The sequence below is a fragment of the Lacerta agilis genome, chromosome 10, assembly GCF_009819535.1.
Source record: "Lacerta agilis isolate rLacAgi1 chromosome 10, rLacAgi1.pri, whole genome shotgun sequence".
Classification (NCBI taxonomy): domain Eukaryota; kingdom Metazoa; phylum Chordata; class Lepidosauria; order Squamata; family Lacertidae; genus Lacerta; species Lacerta agilis.
In genome coordinates this window covers 27,898,932-27,926,247 of record NC_046321.1, presented here as the reverse complement: position 1 = coordinate 27,926,247, position 27,316 = coordinate 27,898,932, and the positions used below count along the sequence as shown (strand labels likewise).

Here is a 27,316-nt window from a genome sequence, read left to right as displayed (position 1 = left end):
GTGTCTGGAGGAAGCTTGTGTGAATATCAGAAAATACACCCCTTCTCTTTTCGTGTCATGGTTGTATCCCAAACCGCCGGGAAAGGCGGAGCGAAAAGGCAGCCTCGCGGACTGGACCGTACCATTGTTTATAAAAGGCGGGGGGGGAAAGAGTTTTGGCCGAGTTGTAAAATTACGTTAACAGTGTTATCCCTCGGGAACAGAGGTTGTGAGTGAATTGAAGATTCGCCAATCGTAGTCGGCATCTAATGCTATCTTTTAGAGATGCGTAAAGTTTCAAGGAATAAATGGTTTGCTCCGAGTAGTTGCCACAGTGACGGAAGAACGCCCAGGGAGGAGGATATAAAAGGGCCTGTTGTGGGCGGGGTCGGCAGAGACTGCGGCGTGACTGGAGAGGTAGCTTCTTCGTGGCAAGGAGCGCTTCTGATATCGACCCTGTTAGGGTCTATAAGAAACAACCAGGGTCCCACAGCTGTGTGGGCAAGGAGGTGTCTCTTCCCGATCTTTCACTCCGGTGCGTATGGGCGCCCCTGTTGCTGCGATGCTATGTAACACTCGAATAAGTTGGGAACGTCGTTTTTTCACGTCGACCATCAACGTCTTTTTTCTGATGAGCCCCTATAAGCTTCCCAAAGGAAAGATGGGGCAGATCATCGTACATGGACTATTGTTGTTCATTTTGTTGCTCTCGTTTTGCTGGCATTTTCTTCACAGTCTTAATCTGGCGACCAGTCTGGGAGATCTGCATCAGCAACGCTCTGCATGCCTGGTGGACAGTTCTTCTCTTAATTCAGTCTAGACCAGGGGTCCCCAAACTAAGGCCCGGGGGGCGAGTGTGGCCCAATCGCCTTCTAAATCTGGCCCGTGGACGGTCTGGGAATCAGCGTGTTTTTACATGAGTAGAATGTGTGCTTTTATTTAAAATGCATCTCTGGGTTATTTGTGGGGCATAGGAATTGGTTCATTTCCCCCCCTTCAAAATATAGTCTGCCCCCCCCCACAAGGTCTGAGGGATAGTGGACCGGCCCCCCTGCTGAAAAAGTTTGCTGACCCCTGGTCTAGACCATATCAACACCCATGATTGTTAAAAGTGGTATAATTGTGCTTTAAATGCCTGGTGCAGATGTGTAAACTGGTACTTTTCTTATCGACAGTTTTCTGTTGCTACTGATTAATTTTGAAATAGTCGTGCATTTCCTTGTAAGAAAAGTTCTCCCAAGCCCTTGCTTATTTTGTCTGCCCCTTTTCCAGTTCTACAATGTTATTTTTGAGATGGGGCAATCAGAATTTTATACCATGCATAGCATTGGCATATATAGGTCATTAAGGTATTTCAGTTTCATGTTTTAATTTCCTGGTGATCAATAGCAAGGAATTTACTTTCATGTTTTTAACCACCTCTGCACACTCTTAGAAAAACAAACCTCTTTCTCCCACCCTATCCTGACCCATTCCACCTCTGAATAAACATGCACAGGATCAGGCTGCACATTGATATGCAAAGCACTCCAGCATTGGACATGTTTTCTTGGGGGGGGGGGAGTTGAGAAATCATGTAGAGAACACAGCTGTGCAATGTAATTATACTTTTAGGCTACTTAGAATTTGCACATTTTTACTTGGAAGGAAGTGTATATAATGCTTGCAGCCTCAGAATGCTAAAATACATGTTTTATATTTGAAAAATTATAATCAAAGGTAATACAGTTTTGTGTGTCTCTTCACAGTTTGAATGAAAAAGCAACACTACCAAGAAAACTAATGTGTGTGACAGAACAAGAAACAAAATTCTGGTAGCTTCATAAAATCCTGATACTTTGCTATCCCTCCATACAGTGGAGAACAATGCACTTAATAGTTGTGATTTTCAGGCTTGAAATTTCTTCTGGGAATACCTAACTACAGCTAGAATTCCAAATTGATGCCTCCTGGGTTGGCAGCTGTAATTACTAAAAATTAAGGAAGACAAATTAGGATAATTTCCCCCAGGAGACCCTTTCTTCCTCTTACTAAGCTATATTTGGTGGTGGGGAGTGGGGCAGAAGTGTTATCTTTATAAAGTAACCCTTTTGGTTTCCACATGAGGAATCATAAAATATCACTCTAGGTTAAATCAGCTCAAGCCAATAATTAGAAAAGTTAATTTAAGTGTCATCATGCTTTGGGAACAAAATAGTAAGGAAGTTTGTGGGGAAATGTGTTTTTAACATAAATGTGTTGTCTCCACTTTTTATTTTTTAGGGTTTAGTAATTTCAAGATGCAATTTGTAACTATTAAATCATTTGTGAGCCCTTTAAAGGGATTCTTGATATTGCCATCAGCAACCCAAGAAAAGAAAAGTGACACCATCAGTTGCGAATTAGATGACAAACCACGATGTATCCTTTGTTCCTATAGTTAACAATGTATGTGTAAATAAATATATAGTTTGTATTATAGATATGTTTTACCTTTGCTTTAATTTAAAGTGTTTTGGTAATACTTATTTGGTACCCGAACCTCATTTTTTTGAGTTTTGGAGGAATCTTGAGTCATCATTGGGGTTGCCATATTTCAAAGAGTAAAATTCCTGATACCCACAAAGTTGTGGAGCTTTTTTGGAGAAGAAACCCACATTGTTGAGCTTTTTTGGGGAAAACTAACCCAAAAATAGTTATTTTAAACTTTTTGAGCTGTTTCCATTGCTTTTTCCATCATGTTGCCATACATCTGGGTTTCCCCTGACATTCAGCAAAATTCCCCGCTGATGCCATTTTTACACCCTAAAAACCAGAACATGTCAGGAATTTTCCTGATGTATAGCAAGCCTGGTCATCATCCCCGAATCTAGTTACTTTGTCATGAAAAAGAGAAATATAATTGCAATTAGTCTTACATGATAGTTGTGTGAGTTGAAATAAGGAAATACTGTTATTTGTCTTGCATATAGTGGGGCAGCAAGCAGCTTGTGGTCCAAATCAGGCAGTCAGCTGACCATTTGTTGACTCAACATACACATAACATATTGCTAAAAAAGTTGGGTTCCACCGTCGCACTCTGCCAAGCAGTAGCAACATTCCTTTAGAAGACATCTGAAGGTAGCCCTGTATAGGCAGGTTTATTAATGTTTAATGTTTTATTATGTTTTTATATACGTTGGAAGCCCCCAGAGTGGCTGGTTTGTGCGGGTGGGCAGATTCACCTAAATTCCTGTGTGCCAGATCCTCCCAATAATTCATGGATGTAGTAAAAGTTAGAATTAATCAAGATTTGATTAAATTTTGCCAAACATGGAAATTTCCTGGATTTAGCTATGCTAAGGAGCCAAGCCAGCTTTTTCAGAGCTAGCTAGATGGGCTATTAGCAGAGGACACAGGCCAGTTATGGACCATCAAGGAAACCATCAGAGGTCAAGATTGGCAGGCAAGGAGGAGTGGGACTTCTTTGCTGAGTGCTAGTGGGCTAGATTTAGGGTTTCAACTTTGAATGATGTAGACTGTGGGGAGGTCCTTGGAGTCAATTAGCAGCAAGAAGGACAAGGAGGGGCAGGACTCCATATGAGTTGGGGATAACAGGCTGCAACTAAGAATCACAGAAGGTGGCTGTGAAACCAATGCTGCACAGGGAAGTCAGACCCTCATAGGATGTGAATGCCCTGCAATCCCTCCATCTAGGTCCAAGTTGTGTATATATGTAATGAAACCATATATCATAAAGACACCACAGTCTTTGTTGTGCCTCAAAAGGTAATACAGACCCTAGTAAGCATGTCTGCAACCCCTGGAATTTCACACAGCTCAGGGAGATCGGAGTGGTGTGTAACAGTTTATAAAGGAAAAATAGCATTTAAGTGATGGCAATAGGAAGTTTAACAAAAAGGAGGAAGAAGAAATTTGCATATGCTTTGAAGGTTTTCAAAATATTCCTTAACAATTATCTGTTAGTGTACGTCATTGGCAGCATAGGACAAGTGAACCAGAAAATTTCCCACTTAGAACTGGGTCTGAAAAGATATGACAGTAGTGAAGATGTGAGTAAAGAAATCTTATCAGCACTTGATACAAGGAATCCCACTGTGTTTTTTCTGATGCTGCTTCTAAATAATGGATGCTTGGTCAAAGTATATTTCTTACACTTTTTGATGACAAACTGAAAATCAGTTGCTGCTGCTGTTTTTTTTTTTTTTTTTTTTAAAGCGGAGGTGAGGTCCTAGATCTGCACTAAAATAGCTGTGTTGAACCAGAGAATAGGAGACATCAGGTGCAATGATGCTATCGCACCATCTAGGTCTAAATGTTGCAAGTTTTTGAATCCCCATATTTTTCATGCGCATATATTTATTGACAAGATCTAGTTGTCAGATATTTTATTTTACTCACATTTCTAATCCTAATTTCAAATACATTTCTTAGGTTCCTGAAGAATGCTCAGGTTTTAACAGAAACTCAGTGTTAAAAGAATTACATGATAGTGAGGGAATTAATAATGCCTCTCTTATTTAATACAAAGAAGGTAAATTCCAGGACCTTGTAGGAAATTAGTGCCTAACCACCCTTTTCCATTATTTTTCTCATTGAAGGTGATTGGGCAAATGGGGCTCAAGAGACGCAAGGCGTCCAGAAAAGTATCGAGAGCAGTTAGGGCAAAAGGTATGCATTAATACTACCAAATATGAAATGGAGGCTCTAACCCCTTTAAAATGATGTTATTGTTAGAACATATTTATTTGAGTAAATTTGTATTTTGTCCTGTAGCTCAGTTCAGACATGCCAAACCATGATTTGTGCTAACTGTGGTTAAGAGCTCTTGGCAATAAATCCCCGTTGGCCAAGTTGTTGCGTGGATAAATAGGGATCTCCCATAATCTCTGCCCTAAGGAAGGATGAGAGAGAGAGATAAATATTACCATTTTGTCTTACTCTTTCTCCAAGGCACTGAGGTTGGAATATATGTCTATCTGGCTCCACACTGCCATCACCAGTTTATTCTCTCTTAATACTGAACAACCTGGGAGTGTGAGAAGAGTCTGGTTATAGAGGAAAATATTATCAGTGAGCGTTAGCAGAGTTGCAGTAGAATCAGTTGAGCATCTTAGCCAGTCAAAGTACATTTAAGAAAGTAACTGTGTTCCCGGCATGGACTGAGCTTAGATATATTGGAAAATACAAAAGAAGGTGCTGAATTGGGGAAGAGGATGCTTACTGGAGGGAAGCTGTTACTTGCAGAGGATAATTTATGGTCAATTCAGGGCTTTGAACTAAGCACTGGGGATTTCATTAAGCAAATACAACCATAATACTAGTCACTGCAGGGAAATTCCCCTTTATGGTAGGCCACTTGGGGGGAACTTTGGTGGGAAGCTTTGGGAACTCCCCTCAATAAATGATAATTAATTCAATTTGAGTTTTCTCTGATTATTTACATTAGTGTTATGCTCTTTGCTCAGAGCAAAATCCTAGTCTCAAGGCCTATTTAGAGATCCAATTTAACCAAGCTTCTCAGTAGCACATTGGTTCAGCATGCTGTCCACTATACCACTCTGACTCCTGGTCATCTGACAAATAACAAACCTCCCTTTGCTTGGAATCCATTTGCTACCTACTATACTACCATTAAAAACTGGCACAGGCATGTGGTGGAGTGCAGTGGAAAGGGGAAAATATGCTACTTCATTTTTCTGGTGGAGCAAAAAGATCTCCAAACCACACCCCCAAATCCAGTGCTCTTACTTAACTAATTCATGTGAAAAGATTGTCCATTTCGTCCCAAGATGCTCTTCAGATGCTAAGAGTGGCCATTTTTTTTTCTTATGCTGCAGAGAGAGACCAGAAGGTGATGCAGAAGTCTGGAAAGCATGCTACAGAGAAAATAGCTCAGAAAAAGGTATGATGGCATGTGAGAGATCAGGAGTCATTGATTCCTGTGCATATTAGAAAGATGCAGAATCCTAAATGCTCAGGAAGTATGAGATGCATTGTGACGTAAGTGCCTAGGAAGGTCTCATGATGAATCAGATAGTTGGTCTTTTTAATCCATTATACACTCCTATAATAATTGTTTCATTTATATAACACTTGTCGTTAGCATTTGTACAGTACAGTGCTTTTGAATGTTCAAATGTTTTTTCACATCCTTTAACTCACCACAGTCCTGGAAACAAGCTAAGATATTATTAGTACCTTATTCTAGATGGGGAGGGGGAGCTAAGGCTGAATATGGCACTAGATTTGTTAATAGTTAACCATTGCTCTGTATGAAGGTGATTTTTGTCAGTGAGTCCCAGAAACTTTGTGGAGTGTCAACAGACTGTCCTTAGGGTGCTCACTGGGTTGAATTGTGGGCTGAGTGTCTTCTTGATTTCTTATGTATTAATATTTTTAACCCCTAGATGGTAACAGAAAAGGATAAACTTGTGGAATTATATCAATACCCAGGATACTGTAAGGAGAAACCTACACCATTGCCAAATGGAATAGAGCTGAGTGAAATTTTGGGGAAGGTGATTCGTGCCCAGGGTAAAACACCAGTTGGTAAGGTACGCTGCATATCTCAAACATTCAGAAGTTGATAGCAGGCTGGACGAGGGAGGTAGTAGGGGTGAATTGATAATGTAGGGCCATACATGCTTTTTTTGATGTGCATTTATGTGGCGCAAGATAGTATAGCTGGGGCAGTGTCAGCACTAGGCACATTCAGGCGGTTGCTAGGGCCACAGCATCCTGGCAGGGGTCACATCTGATGCCTTCCCTTGTCCTCCCCTTTGTTGGTTTTCCTGGTCTATCACTCTGAACAGCCCCAGGTGGCTCAACCTAGCATCACCATTGCGGTTTTGTAGGCATTTAAAACAGTGGTTATACCCAGTTGCTTATCACCGCTTGGAATGCTGCAACTGCGGCTTGGTAAGATAGAGCCCACTGACAGAGGGCAGAGCTCACTAAAGGACACTTTAATCAGGGCTCCCTTAAACCTGGAGTTGACCCAAGTGTATAATCTGGTTCAGGTGTTATGATCTTGCTATAATAGCCATGGTTAATTGGCCTGAGAATGAGCATTGTGCCTGCCTGCTTCCTCCTCCTCCTTCCATTCTTCATTCTCTCTCAAGGCACAGTTGAAACATCCAGTGTTTCTTACACCACATTTCCCCATTATATCTCAACTGGAAAACTCTGGTTAATCTTGGACAACAAACTAGGATGTGAAATCAAGGCCTGAAACTTCTAGACCAGAGCTTTCCAAACTGTGAGTCGTGACACATTTGTGTGTCGGCTGCAGTGTGTTGGTGTGTTGTGCGAACTCTCCCCGTGCTCCTCCCAGGGCTGGAAAGGGGTTAGTTTAACCCTCTGGTTTGCTAGTAAAACTGAAATACTGTGTCACGAAATGATGCATGTCCCTAAAGTGTGTCACCAACATGAAAAGTTTGGAAAGCTCTGTTCTAAACCATCAGGAGCATTGCTAGGCCTTTAAAACACCTGGGGCACAGCCAATCACATATATTTGCATAAAATTTGCATGTACTGATACTTGTTATGGATTAATATTTGAGCTGACCTTCAGCAGGAAAGCCACCCTGTAAGCAAAGTAACAATTTAAAAAGGGGGGGGGGAGAAGATGCAGGAGAGCCAGAGTCCAGTGCAAAAAAAATAAAGGTTCAGGCCAGCCCCTTAGACCATAAAGAGTCTTTTGGCACCTTAAAGATTAACAGATTTATTATGGCATAAGCTTTCATGGACTGGAATTCAGTTCATCAGATGCATGAAATTTAATCCTAAACTGGAAGGCATACACACACACCATGTGGGTTTTCCAGACAGGAGTTAAATAATTTAAATGGGTCATTGAGATGTTGCAAACAGATTGTTGGCAACAGGTTTTTTTTTAAAACTTATTGGATTTTCTATAGAAAGTGTAAATTTGGATTAAATTGGGAACAGGGGTAGACCTGCCTTTTGATGACACTGGCATTATGTGGGCATTGCAAAAAAAAAAAAAAGCTTGCAAGGATGAGGAGCACTCATCCCATAATAAACACTAGTCTGGATGTACCAATAGTATGGAGCAGGGACTGAAGAGGAGTGAGGTCGGAGGAAATGAAAATGGAAATGTAAAAGCAAGCAACAGTAATAATTACACAAAAGCAAAAGAGTTACAATTAACAAGGGCATGGTGATACATTTATTGGTTAGCTAATTAACACATGCAGTATGATAAAAATCCATAATCTTGATTTAAGACGATTATATTCCTGTTTAATTTCTTTAAAGACACGCTGGGCTGCAAAGATGCTGCAAAAGTTTCTCGATGCACCATGTATCCAAGCTATTTTGCTGGACAGTTTCTGGTGGCAGTTTCTGCACTTGTATCATGTAAGAATAAGGGCTGAATATTGGGGGCTTGGGATATATTTTTCCTCCTGATTTTTTTGTTTCTGATTTGCAGCTGCTCAGTTTCTTTAGAGACAGTGCATTCCTCTTTTAGTGCTAGTCCCAGTGCCAACCCAGCAACTGCAAATGAATATTCCAGATTTTTTTATTATTATTGTATTGCAGAGGCACAAAAAACCTGTAACTTCTGCTTTGGACCCTCTTGCTAGCCTCACTTTCAGTGCCACACAGGAGTGGCCTGCCCGTTAAGTCATTAAATAAGCACTTGCATCATCTTTCAGGGACGCTTTAGACATCCTCTTTATTGTGCTTTCCTGATGTTTTGTGTCGGGGCAGTTATACACAGTCCTGCTTTCAATGCAGTTTGTGCCTCGATAAGTTCGTCAGTGCATGTTTCATAACTTCCCGCTGAAATCCTGTAACTTTTCTAGTCCTTTTTCTTTCTTTTTTTGGTCCTGCTTTTGTTGCACTGCAGTGCAAGAACGCCCTTCAAGATGGCCATTACGCAATAACATTGGAGGTGCATTGGCAAACAGCTAATAAAGCAGACTGATGTGTGGATGATCCAGTATAAATCCATCACTAATGCACAAATGCATTGAATCAATGGCATTTTTCAGAATACACACACACACACACACACACACCCCAGTCTGGAGGGGCCCTTATATTTAGACAACTGCCACATAGCATCCTTCGATCCAACACCTGTCCTGCTTTTCTTCATTATGTAGCCATTTCTTTCTTTTATTTATCATTTTTTATAATAGTATTATTTATAATCACAGGGATTCACAAAGCAGCCAACAAATAAAAATAAAAAAATCACAATGAAACCTTTAAAACAGTAGCAAAGGAAACAGTTTAACACAGAAACCAGTATAATAGCATTATCAAATCATGGTAAACTTTTAGAGGTGATGTTGCACTTATTATCAGAGATACCTGGGTCTCAGACAAGTTAACACTTTTATGTCTGCAGTAGCCCTTAGTATTGTGCCAAATATCAAATCAGAAGCCAATTCACTACTGTGAACTCCAGCTGATGGTCTGGCAGCTGTATTTTGAACCAGGTGAAGTTTCTGTATGCTTTTCAAAGGCAGTCTCATGTATAAGTAGCTTTCATTTCACTATGTGTAGGTTTGCAGTTTATCCTACCTTTCTGAAGCCTCATTGCAACGCCTCACCTTTATTTCTCTCCCAATAGCCGAATCAAGAGATTCAGGGACTTTTGTTCGAACGCATTTCAGAAAATTATTCTCGTGTTCTGTTTGGCTGTCACAAGGTTGCCAATCAGGAACACATCCTTACAGTAAGTATGAAAAAAATCTGTAAAGATATATCAGGTTTAAGCAGGGAAGTAAGTATCAGGCTGGTAAAAAAAAAATACTGCTTTAAGCATGATACAGTGCTTTAGATTTTGCAAATGCTGGAAGAATTTTAGAAGAATATCAAGCTCCCGGTTAACTGAAAACAAATAATGTATTATATTAAAGAGTGAGAGCAGTGAGATTAATTAAGGCTATTTTGGTTTTTATTTTCGGTGCTGCTTTTTCACTCTAGTACAGATGTGGGAAATGTGGCCCTCCAGATGTTGGATTCCAAATCCCATCAGCCTTGGCTAGTGTGGCCAATAGGGATTATGGTAGCCCAACAATATCTGAGGGACCACTGGATTCCCATCCCTGCTCTATTGCCAAATGAGAACTTTGGGGAAATATATTCTTGTTATATTCTTGTTCAATGCTATTGTTTTTTATTTAAGAAAATGCACCAGAATAGGGGATTCTGAGCTCCCTTGTGTGTGAAGTCTTCACCATAGAAATACATGTTCCGACAGGCACAGCAATACATGTATGTGTATGTATCTTGTTTAAATAAGAGCTCCATTTATAGATTTCAGTGCTTTTCAAATGTTCCATCTTCAGCTAACTCTGTCCATGTTGATTCATCTACCAAGGAATTATTCCACATTTCCCATTAATCCTCAGAACAGCAGAGAAGGATTCTGCAATCCCTTACTTTATATGGCTGCACCACTGCCTTAGATAGTCTCACCTGAGAATGCAGCAAAACACACGCAGCATTCTTGGGCTGTGCTCTGATGGAAATGACTGACTTTCAGGGATGTTTGTCTACACTTATATTCTGCTCTATAGCCCCCATGAAGCTCTCCGAGCAGCTTACAAAATATACTCAGTTGCAGTTGCAGTTAACCAATTTATTTGAGCTCTGATTTCCCCTGCCTTGGTTTTAGCTTTTCCCTTCACTGCTGAGTCAAGCTGTGTACACCTGCTTCTGCTACTGTTTCTCAAGGTCCTGGTTCAATACACATGAATTCAAGGCCGGGCTCTGTGATGTATTCTCCGAGTGGCTGCGAGGTGAGATGGCTTGTTCTCCTTGCTTATGAAGGGAGCTGTATAGGCTTTGGTTGGAGATCCATGGTTCACACAACGTAGTAATGTTTATGGCAGTGCTTTTTTCTGGAGGGGGGGGGGACACAGGGGTACACATACCCCTAAACATTTTGTGAATCTTTGTACTTTTGTCCATTTACTGTACTGTATTTATTTCCCCCGATTTGAGCTATAAAATGGTGATTTTCTTGAGTCAAAATGAGAGTACCCCTAAACATTTTTTTAGGGGGAGAAGTACTGTTATTAGCAGTCCTTCAACATTTTAGCTGCCACTCCCTTCCCCTCTTTGAGTCACATTCAGTCAAAAAATGCATCTCATCTTGACATTTTTTAGCTGTCCTTATGCTTCCTTCTCTTACCCTACAGCAAAGACTTTAAAGCAAAGACTTTGGGATAATACACACTGCGACTTGTGACATATGCAGTCTGCAGTCCGTTGGCAGTAGGAGTACAATATGGACATGTTTTTAAGTTATCACCCTACATTAAAAACCTGACTGTACCAAATTACCAAAGGTTATTTACAAAAGCCAGGTTAAACGTTTTTCCCTCTGCAGTGCTGGAGGGCAGGATGAGAGGAGTTCCTTACCAGGAAAGACTGGGCTCAAGTGCCCAAGACACAGACTCTATCAAACATATTTTGCTGCACTGTGTGAAATTCGAGCAAGCCAGGGCTAAACTGATTTCACCCCTGCTAGTTCCAATCCCAGAAAAATCAGAGGATTACAATGTCAGGTTCCTACTGGAAGACCGGACAAATGCCAGAACATTAGCAGTGGCGAAGTTTTTATCAGTGGTTGCTAGAACCAATGATCCCTATTTTAAGTCTGAACAAAATGCTTGTGTAACCTGAAGGCTGATTGTTCAAATTGGGTATTGCTTTGTAACGAATTGATGGGTCTGTGGACCGTAATAAAGATTGTTGTTATAAGTTCCAGAGAAGAGACATGTTAGTTTGCTGTAACAAAAGCATCTAGCAGTCCTGCAGTACCTTAAAGTAACTAACACATTTATTAAGGAATATGCTTTTGTGGATTAGGATCCAGTTCATCAGATGATCAAAGTTTATGCCATAATAAACCAGTTAGTTTTTAAGGTGCTATAAAACTCTTTGTTGTTTAAGCTACTTATATGTGCCCAAGGGGGAATTTGCAATTGTATTTGATAAACAGCTGTTTTCTGTGCCATTTTGGAAATGGTTTTGGAAAGTGAGGCATCTTTCAGAAGCATCTTGCAATATGGCATGAAGGCATAAAAAAGTCAAGAACCCATTGGGTATGCCTCAGTTCTTGGGTGGAGGCTGAACTGTCTTTTTTCCAACACAAAACATAATCATACATAACACTGTCCAATAAGTTATGAATTACTGTGTATAGATGATAATAATGAGTGCATTAATTTTTTTTGCTTCTCACTGCCTGTCCTCCCCCTTGCCCCATATAGGTAGCTTGAATGCACCTGGGAGTTATACTAAATGGGATTATTCCCAGCTGGAGCCAGAGCGATCCAGAAGAGAGGATTTGCTGTCCGGAAAAGGGAAATTAGGAACTGGTAAGTCAAGATGAGCAAATCTTTCAATTTCAGTTTCTCATTTTTCAGATATTAAGTTCAGTTCTCTGCAATTTCACATCAGTTTGCAATTTTTAAAAAAATCACATGAAAATTCATCAGAATGTGTGTCGCTTTTTCCTGAGATTTACATTTTTGTGTGTGATTTTATTTCTTTAGTTTCAACTTTCTTTTTAAGGATGCTTTGAAAATGGGCATTTGTGGTGGGTGGGGGGGAAGGGTGCATTTTGGTGGCTTGTTTTTTAATAATGTATTGACAACTGGGAAAAATTGATAAGTGATGTAGAATTACTGGAAACTGTAAGGAAGACATGTAACATTGCCCACTGTGGGAGCGCCTCTTAATCTTTGGCGTCTTTTACAGATGTTGCCAGTATGTGTTTCACTGTTGTTGTTGTTGTTGTTGATGATGATGATGATGATAGTAGTAATAAAAATAAATAAATAAATAAATAAATAATATCATCCTGCTATTTCTCCAAGGAATTCAAGGCAGCACACAGGGTTTTTCTGCTCCCTCTTATTTTCTCAAATCAATCCTGTGAACTAGGTTCGGCTGAGAAGCAGTGATTAGTCCAAGGTTTTTCTTATGCCTGAGTGAAGATTTGAATCTGAGTCATCCAAGTCCAACACACTAAACCAGTAGTGGGGAATGTCTGGCATGTGGTCCTAATTGGGAATTGCCTAATACAGTTGGGGAACTTCCTTTCTCTAGTTGGAGGAAACAGGTTAGATTCAAAATGGAGCATTTGCAAAGGATAAAATTCTGCAGTTTCATACTTTGTTTGGAGAAGGCAGTTTGAATGCATATATTTGCACATGTATGCAATCCCATTGTGCATTTCCATCTCTTAACCATTTCTGCACCAGCACAGATTGTGGTGCCATGGAGTCACTATAGTGGGTAAGCGTAGTTTTGTAAAGAACCTTTCTTGGGTTTTTTCTGTTGGAAGCAGTTATTTGCAAATTGCTTTTAAGAGGGTTTTCCTCTCTGTAGGGTTCATTATTGTGGGTTGTATTCCAGTGCTGGGCAAGCAGAATACTGCTTGCACAGTGGGAATTTCGTTTCACCTCTGCACTCTGCAGATCTGCTTTGGAGAGTCTTGCAACCTTTGGGAGCTGATTTTGAGCAGGGTGGGCTGGAGGGCACGGGAGAAAAAGTTCCATTGTGTGCATGTAATTCTGCTACTTGAGTAGAGTTGTAGTATTGTATACAACCCTGTGTAATCAACATGTCTTTGAAAACATGTTTGCTTCCAGGAGGTCTGATATAGTATATTTGTGGTGTAGAAAGAGATTCAGTTCCAGGTACTTGTGCCATCAGGGAATAGATCAGAGGACTGTCTTTCCTAGGAGCCAGCATCCAGCTGTGAAGGGAGCACTGCCTTTAGTCACTTCCCTGTTTTGATGGGATTTATCCCCTTGGATCAGCAAAATATTCCAGTGTTCATGATTGGTCAGCTCATACCTGGCTAGTTTAGAACCATTTGGGGTCAGCTTCCATATGAGCCTCTAGGAAGGAAGATTGCTATGTACTGGCTAGGGTAGAGCATAGTCTTCCATAGGGAGAACCCTCATCATTTCAATAGAATTCTGAGAAATCCCCCAAAGAAACAAACTGCATATGTAAGAAGTATAAAGTATGCATTGTGGGGAGTGTGTTCTGCGTCCCAGGCAGAGAGAGAATTCCCTATTCACTCAATCATAGGTAATAAGGAAATAAATTATAATAAGCAACTTTGATTTCCACAGGCTGTGATATTTCATTTATCAACTATGCATTACCTGGTACTACACGGAAGCATCCATCGAAATCCCAAAAGGTAAAAGGTTATTTCATTTGCAAGCATCAGTATAGGGGAAGGAGCTGTTAATATGGGCAAAGTGTTCTAAAGGTAGGCGAAAGATTATACCAGAGTGATGGAGGATGAACTCATAGAATTGTACAGTTGGAAGTGGCTACAAGGATCCTCTAGTCCAACCCCCTGCAATGCAGGAATCTTTTGCCCAACTTGGGGCTTGAACCCACGACCTTGAGATTAAGAGTCTGGTGCTCTTATCGAGTGAGGCATTCGCTCATATGACTTAAGGTCTATAAGCCCCATGATATAATGATTTTAAGAAAATAGTACCAGTAACTCTTCCCAATGCTGTGTTGCATTTGGTAAAAAAGAGTGAGCACTTATGTATTAAAAAGAAATTAAAAATGCTAAGGTACCTGAATAATGCCCCAATATTTAAAGTCCTTTCCTCCTTTTTAAAATCTCCAAACTCACTCCTCCCCACCCAAATTTAAGATGTAAAAACATAATGTGGTATGAAATTTTTCTTCATCTCTTGTGATCTAGAAGCATGGATCCATTAAAAAAGTCAAGAAGTCTGTCTCCAGGAAAAAAATTAAAAAGGAGTTTCCTTTGGAAGGTAATACAGTGAAAAATATGATAAATGTATGCAAGATCTGTTGTAAACATCAGAGTCCTCCATTGTGCTAACAGCACTGATGTGGCATGCTTTCTCCGAGTGAGTGTATGCAAGTGTGTGTTGTCATGGCTCGTAAGTAAGAGATGTAGCTGAATTATTTGTTACTTGTTGTGCATGTGTGGAGAGGTAACCTTAACAATTGGTTTGCCTTGGAGAGAAGTAATGGTCGGAAGGATAATGCAGAACACCATCAGGAGTATCGACAGTGTGTGCTTGCCTAATCCCAAACCTGCACCAGTTCACCTGGGAACGCAGCAGCAGAGGACTACAGTTATCCAAAGCCCAGACTAAAAAGTACAGTGCTTGCCTGGCAGCATGAGACATCCCATTTCAGAACTCTACTTGGGAGGAATCGTTACTCTTAAGCATGGTTCAGATCAGGGCCCCAATAGTGCTCGCAGATGGGTGGTTCAGTAAATCTGACTTCTAAACCTGAAGCCACTGTCTTTGATAAAATAGCACTATGGAACACCTCCTTGGTTTCTGGTTCTGGTATTCTCCTGGTTGGCTTCCTGGCTGTTCAGCACTTGACCCTCTGATTCTTGATAACCTTGTTGCTACTATTGAGACAGCTTTCCTGCTGGTCAGTACCTTGACTTTAAAAAGACCTCACTAGCTTGGCTGGGCCACTTTCCTGCCTAAGCCAAAGACCAGGAATGGGACAATAGTGTTTTAAAATGTTATTAGTTATTGTTTTAAGCAAAAATGAGAGCGATAACAGACTTTGAATGAATTTGGGTCTAGACCAATGTCTACTCAGCATCCAGTACTACCAAGTTACCCCATTCAGAGGGCTAGGGAGATGTTTGGAAGTTTTCTCAAGTACATGTAGCATTATTCCAGTAGTACACTAGGAAAATGTACAGTGTAGATCCACCTTTCCTAACATGGTGCCCTCTAGATGGTTTGGACTACAATGTCCATCAGCCCCAGCCAGCACAGCTGCAAGTTGTAGTCCAAAACATCTGGAAGTCACCAGATTGGGGTAGACTGATCTAGGCTGCATGTTAAATTCAGAAATTCACACAATTTTCAGGACTTTTTATTTTATTTTATGTAAAAAAAAATCATACCTGGAAATGCCCTTATTTACACTTTCTAAAACTCATTGATTCATGAGTCGTATATGCATAGTTGGAAATCAGGATTGCCCAGGCTGTCCCTACCCACAGGCTACCCAATCTCTGCATATTGGATGTCACACTTCTGTAGCAACGTAGAGGCCCCTGTGTATTGGTTCATATTGCACAAACTGTTCACTTGGATTTTGTAATGTACAGATTGTGCAGTTTGGGCCTGCATATAGTACCTTCATGCAACCTGCCATAATCTTGCTGCACCCATTATGTGTAGGAATGCATAAGGTCTCCTTGAAACACAGTAAAGATTCCCATGTTATGTTGAAAGAGCAATAGATTTGCTCACCTTTGAATACAGCTTTGTTTCACATCTGAATAAATCTCTCCTTTGGGTAAAGCATGGATTTGTTCTCTTATTTCTTCATATATTAAGTGTATGGGCTCCCATTAAAACGAGGCTGCATTTTAAGTTGTATTTTAAGCTGTATTTTAATCAACTGGTTTTAAAAAAAATGTTTTTATTGTATTTTATATTTAGTGTTAGTCTTGGCTGGGGAGGGTGGGGGTATAAATAATAAGTTGTTGTTTGTTGTTAGTCATTCTTTTTTAAATTAAGAGACAGCTTACATAACAACTGAGAAGCTTTTTCTCCCTCCTCAACCCCTAGAAAAAATGAATCTATATTTTCAATCTTTGAGGACTACAGAGGATGATGAGCAGAATTTGTCATACAAGCATCAACGCCCATTAAAAAAGAAACTGAAGATTGCTTTGCTTCCTCGAGAGGTAATGTAATTCAAGTAGAGGGGACATTTAAAAATAGCACAATTACTTGAGGATAAGATAGTAACATATTCCTACTGTTTATAAAAATGTCCTTTGAGTTTATTCAGCTAGTATTATTATTATTATTATTATTATTATTATTATTATTATTATTATTATTATTATTATTTTATTTATACCCTGCCCTCCCCAGCCAGGACCAGGCTCATGGCAGCTAACATCAGAATATATAATACATTAAAAACATAGAATCAAACAATCAATTAAAATACAACTTAGAATCAAGCTAAGGGCAGAATAAAATCAGATGGCAACCCACGAATTAAAACTATCAGGGTTGGGAACATTAAGTGCTCACCAGGCCCAACTATTTGTGCTGGCCTTATATGGGCCGGTGGGAAGAGTTTCAGAGGCCACTTACATGCAGGGTCTTATAAAAGGATCTTACAGAAGGAAAGGGGGTCAGACTGGGCCCCGACCAAAGGCATTGTGGAATAGCTCCGTCTTACAGGCCCTGTGGAAAGATGTCAGATCCTGCAGGGCCCTGGTCTCTTGTGACAGAGCGTTCCAGCAGGCCGGGGCCAGTGCCGAAAAGGCCCTGGCTCTGGTCAAGGGTAGTCTAACCTCCTTGTGGCCTGGGACCTCCAAGGTGTTATTATTTATGTAAGTTCCTCCACGGGGCATACTAGGAGAGGCGGTCCCATAAGTACGAGGGTCCTAGGCCATATAGAGTTTTAAAGGTTAAAACCAGCACCTTAAAGGATATGAGCTTAATGAGGATGATTATTTTGAGAGACACAAAAATCAGGAGTGAAGCAGAAAGGAAGCATCTTGAATGAGCAGTTATGTCAATCAGAGAGCAGTCCCAGATTATCTGTGAGCTGGTTCACACTTGAAAACTACCCACATGGAAGTATGAGGGGCCACAGCCAGGCTGACCTCAAGGTATCACTCATGCAGAAAGACTGTGTAACCTCCCAAAGGGCGAGTTAAAAAAAATTCTAGCGGAACCACAGAAAACATGAATCCATGCACATACATGCCATTCATGCAAAAAACATCTGTGAGCCCTGCTCAGCCATGAGACAACCCTTCCCATTATTGAGGGGCTCACATTAGGATATTAAATATAGCACGCTGTAAAGGTGAGGTTGCTACATTATTGTGCCAATGAACAATCTGTAGGAAATCAAAGATCAGGGATACAATAATGTATCTTCTAGATCTAGAAGAATGATGTATATTTGTAAAACAACTGACATTCAAAAGATATTTCAAATCTTTCCCTTTGGTTTTTGTTGTGAAAATTGGATGCAACAATTCAAGTTTTCTGACCTGAAATGCAACATAAACATGAAATTTTTACTGCTTTTGATTTTTTACTTTCCCTGATAGGTTAAAGGAACAAATGCATCCATATAAAGTATACTGAATTCTGTTGCATGTAAAGTGAAATAGAACGAATAGCTGCCAGCTATTATCAAATGTTGAATACTACATGCCTTTTGCCATCAAATGTTAACTGCTGCTGCAAAATTATTGGATGTCAAATACACATGTCAAATTAATGGATTCAAAATGATTGAATATCAAATGGTAGCTGGGGAATGTTTGGAGAATGTTCTCCATCAAAATTCAGGAAGACTTTGAGAAGCTTTTAACAAAGTGTCAGCAGTGGTTGTTGTGGACAATTTGAATGTATTATCAAAGTTCTGTGAACATTCACTCTGGATGGAAACAGTTACAGTTGTAAGATGCTACATCCACAAATCTGAGTGTGATAGAAGTAACAACTGTCCTCATTTATCTTCTAGTCACACCCAGCCAGTTCTGGTCCTGATTACACCTGGCATCACCTGAATATTCATGGTCACTGCCCACTAATCCAGCACTTTCTTCAGAAGCGGAATGCTGTATCAAAGGCAGGATGTGACATATTTTTAAGTAGGAGGGCAATCTGCAAGCCAATACCATATCCTTATGAACTGTTCAAGGGAAATGAGGATGGGATTTTTTTTAAAGCTACATTTTTGTTCATGATTCACCAGTTCACAATTACTTATATACAGTGCATTATGCAGTATGTTGATCAGTTCATAGCTTATATTTAAGACATTAAAGCATCAGGGTTGTTGTTGTTTTAAAAAATGTCCACACTTAACAGTTGAAACTAAGCCACATCAAAGAGTCCCAGGTGTCAAGGGGTTTAGTGTCAATTTAAATATACAAAAGTCATTTTTTGACTATGTTCTGGGAACCATGCAGTTCTTCTGAACCTCTGTCAGGAATTCTTGATTGAGATGATCATGAAGGAAGACAAACTGGAATAACAGTTTGCTCAGTGTTCCTGATCTTTCTGTGAAATAATGCAGAGCAGTAGTGAAGTACTGGATGTGCTCTCAGTATCTGATGGGTTAGGCCAGATAAACCTGGCCAAACCATGTGCTCTAAAACAATTCTTAGATGCAGGGAAGGATCTGTCAATTTTGGTTCTCTCAGTTTCTCATTTTTCCAACCTTAAATTCAGTTCCCAGCATTTCTGCAGGAATTTGTGATTTATTTATTTTTTAAAAAAATTCCTTATGAGAATTATTTGGCAGTTTATTGTCACCTTTAAATGCAACCTGAATAAATGCAATACGAGTCACCTTTAAATGCAAACCTCTCCTATCCCTCCTTGGGAGACAATTCAATATAGAAAGGGTTCCCTGAAAGTAGCATGTTTAAAAAACATGTTGTTGTTGTTTGTTGTTTTGTTAGTAGTAGTAGTAGTAGTAGTTTTTCCCAATCTGGGGAAAAGTCCCCACTCAAAGGGACTTACACAGATAAAATAGAACAAATAAAAAATATAGAAAAGTCAACCATTAAAATGTAATTAAAGCAGACTTAAAATAGTTCTGCTTCTTAGAGGAGAGGACAGCAATTTTGTCAGCAGAGACAGAAAAAGCACAGCTAGAGAATGATTTAGGAGCTGATTTTAATATGTTACAGTTAAAGATGCAACAACCCTGTCTGTATGGAAGACAAGTTCACACGCTCAATATTTTTTTGTCTTTTAAGATTAAGTAACCAACCTGTGCTGCAGAACCATCAAACTTAAGTTTTAAATTCTGAATTATAAAGCAGCTTATCATTTACTAGGGCTGAGGACTTCTGGATTAGAAAGAGCACAAAAGCAACACATGTGTATACCCTTTAGTTTAGGAGTTTCACTGGGTTGCAGCCATTGACTTTCATTGGCCATTTCATGGTCCACTCAAGCCAAATTGCATGCCCAGAAACACACATGGGGCTGTTTCTACCACTGTAATGCAGAAGGTAGGAGGGCATGCAGTTCTTGACTCTGTATTTGTGGTCTTGGGCTCTTACAAAATCCTACTCTGAACTTTCAGTCTACTTTAGACTCATATTTAAAGATAATGGCCTCTATACAGCAGAGTTATGCACGCTTAAGCCCATTTATTTCAATATATTTACATCTGTGTACCCTGCCTACTAACCAAAGTCTTTGGGAGAGTGTACAATATTGTTAAAGTGCTGTACAAAAACAATTTGGATATTAGAGTCCCACTCACGGGGCAGGGCTTCCTTACCTTGGCTGATTTTGATATCTACTTAGTTCGAGGGTAGGCAAACTAAGGCCTGGGGGCCGGATGCGGCCCAATCACCTTCTAAACCCGGCCCCCGGTCAGTCCGGGAATCAGTGTGTTTTTACATGAGTAGAATGAGTTGCCATTGGCTGAGTTTTATTCCCAGATCATTACGGAATATGCTTCCCCTCACCCCACCCTGCCCCCCAAAAGCTCAGTACATGTTCTCTTTGGTATGCTTGAGGTAAGCAATTGGATTAGAATTTTCCTTTACTTCTAAAATCACGGATTCTGCCCAGACATATGCAGAAGTGATCAAGCAAAGTTTTAAGAGCCTCCGCCAGAGGCACAAAGATTTCATGAAGACTTATCGGAGACAACGGAGAGAAATGAGGAAATTTGATCAAATGTGCAAGTATAACCTGTTGATTTTCAGGTAATTAAAGAGCTTGTTAAGTACAGCTTTATACATTACAATCTCAACATGAAGGGGACTGGATTAAGGGCCTTTCCATGATCAGCTGTTTGCACAGCCAATGCATGGTTGCTTGTTTGCTCACATTAAGAACTGTCATGACGGTTCAGATAGCTTAGAACTGTAGCATTGGAAGGGACCCAAAGGGTCATCTAGTCCAACTCCCTGCAATGCAGAATCTCAGCTAAATTATCAATGATAGATGGCCATTAAACCTCTGCTTAAAAACCTCCAGTTGAGAGTCCACAGCCTCCCGAGGGAGATCATTCCAATGTTGAACAGCTCTTACTGTCAGAAAGTTCTTCCTGATGCTTAGTCAGAATCTCCTTTCTTGTTTTAGACATCCTTGTATTTTTGCTATATTGCTTTATGCTGTAGTGTACAGTTTAACTTGTGCATTTATTGCACCAGTTCACATATTGCCTATCAGTTTTGTATTTCTATTGCATGGACTTGTCATTTTCTCAGCATTTAAAATTAAATGTTTTACTTGTGATAATCCTCCCTGCACATGTCTGCACAATTGCATTATTTTTTTTAAAAAAATTGAAGTTTTGGGCTTTCCCTTTTTATGATACAGGGCTCATTTAGGCATATTTAAGGATAAACGTCAGCAAGACTATGTCCCTCTCAACATGGTTGTCTGTCCTTGTGTTTTGTTCATGATGTGCAGATGCCTTATAAAAAATTAGTAATCAGAGTGTGGCTATTTTACAGTAAATGACCATTGTGAAAATAGCCCTAATTTTCTGCAATGTATTCGCTTTCTAGGTTTCTCTTGACCGTCCTTAAATTTAATGGCTTTTTCTTTAATTTCAAGCATAATTAATTACATTTTTCCCCTTTGTCACCATAGGCAAGAGATGCTGGAAGAGATGAAAAGGCAGGCCCAAAAGCAGAAAGAGTTGTTTTCTTGCCCAGAGGCACTGAGTTCTTCAGACAAGTTTATGTGCCGCACCCCAAAAGTCACGTTCAACTAACTGACTTGTTAACTTACATGTGGCCCTAGCAATAAATTTAGTTTTCTCTTTTTGAAATGAATGAGACTTAAGTCAAATTGAATCTATTTGGGAGAAGCTCTGCAGCCCAGTGAACTGAACGTGCTGGTCTTCAGTGTTGGTGGTCTCAGGAATGTAGCATTTAGTCTTTTATGCCCATAAAAGTACTGTGATAAATCTATGGAGTACCTGTGTTTCATACAAATCTATAAGGAATATGTCAAATTTAGTTTCCCTGAGACATAGGGATCTAGGAAAGAAATTGGAACAGGACATCAGTTCTATCTGGCACAAGTTCACCTTTTCACATTTTATAATCCCAGCAATAAAAGGAGTTAGAGGATTACATGAGCAATCCTACTAGAATTCTTTTTTCTTTATTTTTTACAATCAGTTTGCAAAAAAACATGCCCAAGTTAACATTTTCTGTCCTTGGAAGAAGAAATCTTTTGGTGTAGTGGTCTTATATAAATACCCAGACATGTAGCAATGTCCATAAAAACATCACCTGCCAATTTCTTAATTCTGGACCAAAAAAGGCAATTATGGTCAAGCTGAGAAATCCTGGCAATTAGCCATTTCTTACAGACATTCTGACACAATTTTTTTTAGTACTGTATCAGAGAAGTAGATACTACTGATGTGATCCAGTTTTCCAGATTTCATGCTGTTTTGCATGGACTGGGAAGAAGGTGCCCATAGCCAAATATTTGAAGTTGCAACTGCCAGTCCTCTTGCAATAGCCACGTTCAACAGTGCAAACTGGAGGGTAAGGATATGTTTGTACTCCTGCATTTCTGAACCATAGATTTAAGTATTGGGATATAGTCAAGGTGCATATGCAATTTAAAAATTGTGTCTGTAAGCATGTACAGAATACCTTTCCCTCATCACTGAAAAGAATCCCATCCCATCAATCCCAATGAATTTGGGCAAAGAGCTGGCCCCTCTATTTTTAGTAAATAAGTATTGTTCTGTCCCATAATAAAGTTTCCAGTGGGAGTGTGAATGGTGACAATGGTCATATATGTCTCCCATATGTGAGCAAACACATTAAACGTCTCGTACATGTCCCATAAGAGGCACTATGAATCTGTTCATCCTTTGACATCACCTATGAAGCTGCTGCTCCATATCCCCTTGCACTCTGAGGTGTGACAGAGGGATACAATGAATGTGCCCTTTTCTGTAGTGGTGGCTAGATAGTGGACCACATTGCTCAACCAATTAGCCTGGCCCAGTTACTGCTCATTTTCTGGCTACTGGCCAACATTCTCTATTGACAAGCTTTTAAAAGTATGATTTTATTAACATCATGCTGAAGTTGTTTGCACTGATGGTGTATTTTACTAGTAGTTTTGATGTGTGCTTTGTTTTGATCGTATTTTAGTTACTGTTTTAACTTAGCGTTTGTTGCCTTGTTCCCAAAAGGTAGCATATAAATGTTGAAAGTAAATAAAATGCTTTCAGGTTCTATGTTTATATGATTCTAAGCACCCTAATCCTTTCTGTGCTGCATTTTCCCTTTCTAAGAATTTTAAAGGATATGTAGCAGGAATTCTCTCTCTCTCTCTTCAGACTTGCCATGTACCAAATTCAAAATGTAAGATAAGAATTCATGGGCCTGATCCTCCTTGCAGATGGTAGAGGCCAAATTCTTACTACTCTGGTATAGCCAAACAGAAGCCTGCAAGTGTGAACATGTTCCCAAAGCATGGTCCAACAGCACAACCAACTGGTGCATTCATACATTTGTCTCTTGATAACGTTCTTACATAGGTTTGCTTTGTTTCCTGAGAATGTGTTTGCTTTTTTGCTTCTCCTAACCCATGTACAGTTAAAGATTGCAATAAAAAACTCTGCTAGTCTCTGTTGGCCTTCCTCATTGCTCTCTCCTCCACCCAGCTCCCTCACTCTTTAATGTCCCTACTCATTGCTGGGCTGTGAACCAGTCAGGATCTCAACATTACAGGCCATTTTTCTTTTCAGATATCTCCCCTCCCCCCTTTGGACTGTGGCTGCCGGCTGCACTGAACATGATTTAAACCAGGCATAGGCAAACTAGAGAAAATTAATAAAAACAGGCCAAGGGGACAGTGTTTTCTGTCTTGGGAGCCATTTTAGCGCTAGCGCCACATCCTTCAGACTGTGGCTCCAAACCCATCTGCACACTGCCCTAGTAGGTGACATGGAGGGTATGTTCTCAATGGCTACAAGTCACAATGGGTATATGCTGAACTTCCCAAAAGCATCAGGTTTAGTCACTGAGAGAGAGAGGGTGGTGTCTAGGTCTTTCGTCCGATCCACCAGGGCTCTTCCACTGACAAAGCATGGCCCCTCTAAGCCAGTGTTTTTCAACCTTTTTTGGGCAAAGGCACACTTGTTTCATGAAAAAAATCACGAGGCACACCACCATTAGAAAATGTTAAAAAAATTAACTCTGTGCCTATATTGACTATATATAAAGTAATTCTCTTGAATAGGAATCAAATAAACACAAAGAAAGTATTTTATAATTACTTTTCAATTTTCCCCACGGCACACCAGGCAACATCTCACGGCACACTAGTGTGCCGCGGAACAGTGGTTGAAAAACACTGCTCTAAGCACCACCAGACTGCCCTTGATCTGTCAAAATGCCTGGAACTTTGCTCCAAGGTTCCCTCAGGAGATCTGGCAACCCCTATAGATACAACATCTATATTATTCTTCTGGTGTAAATGTGGATAGGATTGAAGCATTTGTCGTCTTTGGGGTGTGTGTGTTGTTTTTTAATACACATTCTCCAGCTACCCAGAGTATACCTGGAAGCCATTTTGGCTTCATTTTTCTTCTCAGAGAAAACATAATGAAAATGGTATACAGATGGTATCTGACACCAGTTAAGATAGCTAAGATGAATTCTAAAATGTCAGATGTGTGTTGGAAATGTAAAGTTGCGAAAGGTACCTTTTTTCATATGTGGTGGTCGTGTTCAGGGGTAAATGCTTTCTGGGACAAGATTTATAATGAGCTTAAAAAGGTAATGAAAGTTACCTTTAGTAAGAAACCAGAGGCATTTCTCTTGAGCATGACCAATGAAGAGATACCCAGTCAGGACAGAGTATTCTTTATGTATGCCACAACAGCGGCTAGAATTTTATTGGCAAGAACCTGGAAAGGTGAAGAGATTCCAACAGTCGAAGAATGGCAGATGAAGTTAATGGACTATATGGAACTCGCAGAACTGACCGCTAGAATCCGAGACCAGAGGGAGGAGAAGGTGTCGCAGGATTGGAAAAAATTTAAAGACTATTTAGTTAAATATGTAAAATTGAATATTTGAGCAGAACTAAGCAGAAGATTGGCTTTAGCAGGTTTATGTTAGATAAAACTGTTTAGAAGAAATTTTTTGTATGAAGGATTTAATTGTTAAAAAGCATTTTAAGATTTTGTGTTTAAGCTATGATTTATATTTGATTAAGTAAAGTTAAGTGCATCAAGAAATATGGTAAATGTAAATGGAATAAGATACAAAGCTACCTATAACATATATACGATTTTGAAGACAGTGGAGGGAACAGGGGAAGTCCCCTGAATAGAGAAGATTGTAACAAGAAATTTACAAAGATAAGTGTTGGTTAAGGTTTGTATACGTGTGTGTTGTTTTTTAATACACATTCTCCAGCTACCCAGAGTATACCTGGAAGCCATTTTGGCTTCATTTTTCTCCTCAGATCTGGCAGCTCTGTCTAGCAGCTTTTACATCTTTTTTCATTCAACACTGGATTGTCAATCCCAGAGTGCGTAGCAGAACCAGACTTGCTTGTTTAAACCAAGTCAGCCTCAGTCATATGTTACTACAGAGGTTGGGGGAAGGTTTGATTTGTTGGGCAGGAGAGGTGGAAAGGCTGAACATAAAAATCGATACATTTGAACATTTTCAAAAACTCTAACCCTAATCCTACCACAATCTGAAGTAATACATCATTTCTCCTTTTTAGCATCTGATCCAAAATGTGACTCAAAGTCTCAGGGTTTTAGTTTGCTTTTCAGGGCATCCAGGAAGAAGTAAATGACATGGTAAAAAGTTAGAAGCACCGGGGGGGGGGGGGTGCTCTTTCCCAACATACGTTATTCTGAGCCTTCTCTGCCACTTGAATGCTTAAACTGCCCTTTTTCCGGCACATTCTACTAGTTTTAGTATATATTTACTATCTTTCTGTCAAAGTGCTGGAGGGTCAGAAACAATAAAAAAAAATACTGAAAACACATGAGAAAGAGGGTCATGACCTTGCACTGCATATATTAGAAGAGTGCCACTAGATTTTACCTCAAAAAAGATACTAGTATGGGTGGGTTCACATTACTGTTTTTTTCAACATCAGGTGATTTCTTTTAGTAATGTGGTGAGAACTGTATGGCACTGAAATGGGTTCAGTGATACACAGGTGAGTCATGGCGAGTGCTCTCAGCTCACATACCTAAAAAAATATACAGTACCTCACAATTAGTAAAACAGTCACCTGAGTCGTCTCCTGGCCTCTTCCATTTTCAGTTTGCGGCACTGGAACCTGAGGTACAGAACATACTTATAGCCTCACTTCTTCCTGATACGTAGCGCCACCGTCCAAAAATGAAAATGGACACAGTTGTATGATTATTTTTTTAAATTGAACTGGTATCATGGTCAAGAAAGCTGGGAACAATGAGAAAACAATGTGCAACTATGATGTGATCTTCAATAAGTAGGCAAGATGATATAAAAAGACAGGAGTTACAACATGCCCTTCATCTTTTAAATTGGATGTTTCCCATCTGTCATTACCGAGGAGCGGGTGGTTATGTTACCTCAGTAAAATATTTTTACAGTTTCCTAAAGTTATTTTGAAACATGATGATTACGAATTGGTGGTTTTTCACTTTCTCACTGTTAAATCACTTGTCACTTCAATAGCATATTGTTGAATTGAAACTGAGTGTTTGGATGGCAGATGCCATTCTTTTCTTCAAGTTGCAAGCATTCTACAGTTTTAGCATGAGAAAAACATAGACTGAAGACCAACCCATATTTTTGAGGTGTTGAGGTCTATGTATGGTGACTTAATTGCCTCATTTTCATGTGGGGAGCTCTTTGCAGGAGGTTCATGTGAACATTTTCAAAATTATCACAACAGAAAAGAAAAACAAAAAGCTTTCAAAATCTGTATTTTCTTTTATATGGTAAATCTGGAGATTTTTATGTGGGGACTCTTTTACACCATAGCTTTCATTTAATATCAAATGCTCCATTGCTCCATAACAGATGAGAGTCTCACAACCCAGGCTGAATGAATTAGCCATTGCTACATCAGTGTAATGGAAGTCTCCAAGCATGTTGGAATCAAACAACTCTCTTTTAAATGTATGATAAAACTATTCAGTATACTTAGTCCCTTCTTGGTCATGCTATATAAGTGACGAAGGCTGCCGTCTTACATGAAGTGCACACACCAGATCCATAAAAGAGTTGCATATCTTATTGCTTTATATGCTTTTACACTATCCAATTGCTTCCTGCAGCACTGATTGAAATCTTACT

General features: G+C 39.7%; 1 protein-coding gene across 1 annotated transcript; it reads left to right on the top strand.

Annotated features, from left to right (window-relative positions):
* Positions 1–390: 390 nt before the first annotated feature.
* Positions 391–21,799, top strand: FAM227A (family with sequence similarity 227 member A). Its single transcript, XM_033162629.1, has 17 exons — positions 391–514; positions 2,242–2,379; positions 3,925–4,100; positions 4,393–4,450; positions 4,504–4,629; positions 5,799–5,863; positions 6,369–6,515; positions 8,242–8,343; positions 9,569–9,673; positions 10,619–10,742; positions 12,222–12,329; positions 14,100–14,218; positions 14,696–14,768; positions 16,521–16,693; positions 18,508–18,665; positions 20,570–20,719; positions 21,615–21,799. The coding sequence occupies exons 2-17, from the start codon at positions 2,259–2,261 to the stop codon at positions 21,736–21,738; spliced, it is 1,929 nt and encodes a 642-aa protein (XP_033018520.1). The 5' UTR covers positions 391–514; positions 2,242–2,258; the 3' UTR covers positions 21,739–21,799.
* Positions 21,800–27,316: the final 5,517 nt, after the last annotated feature.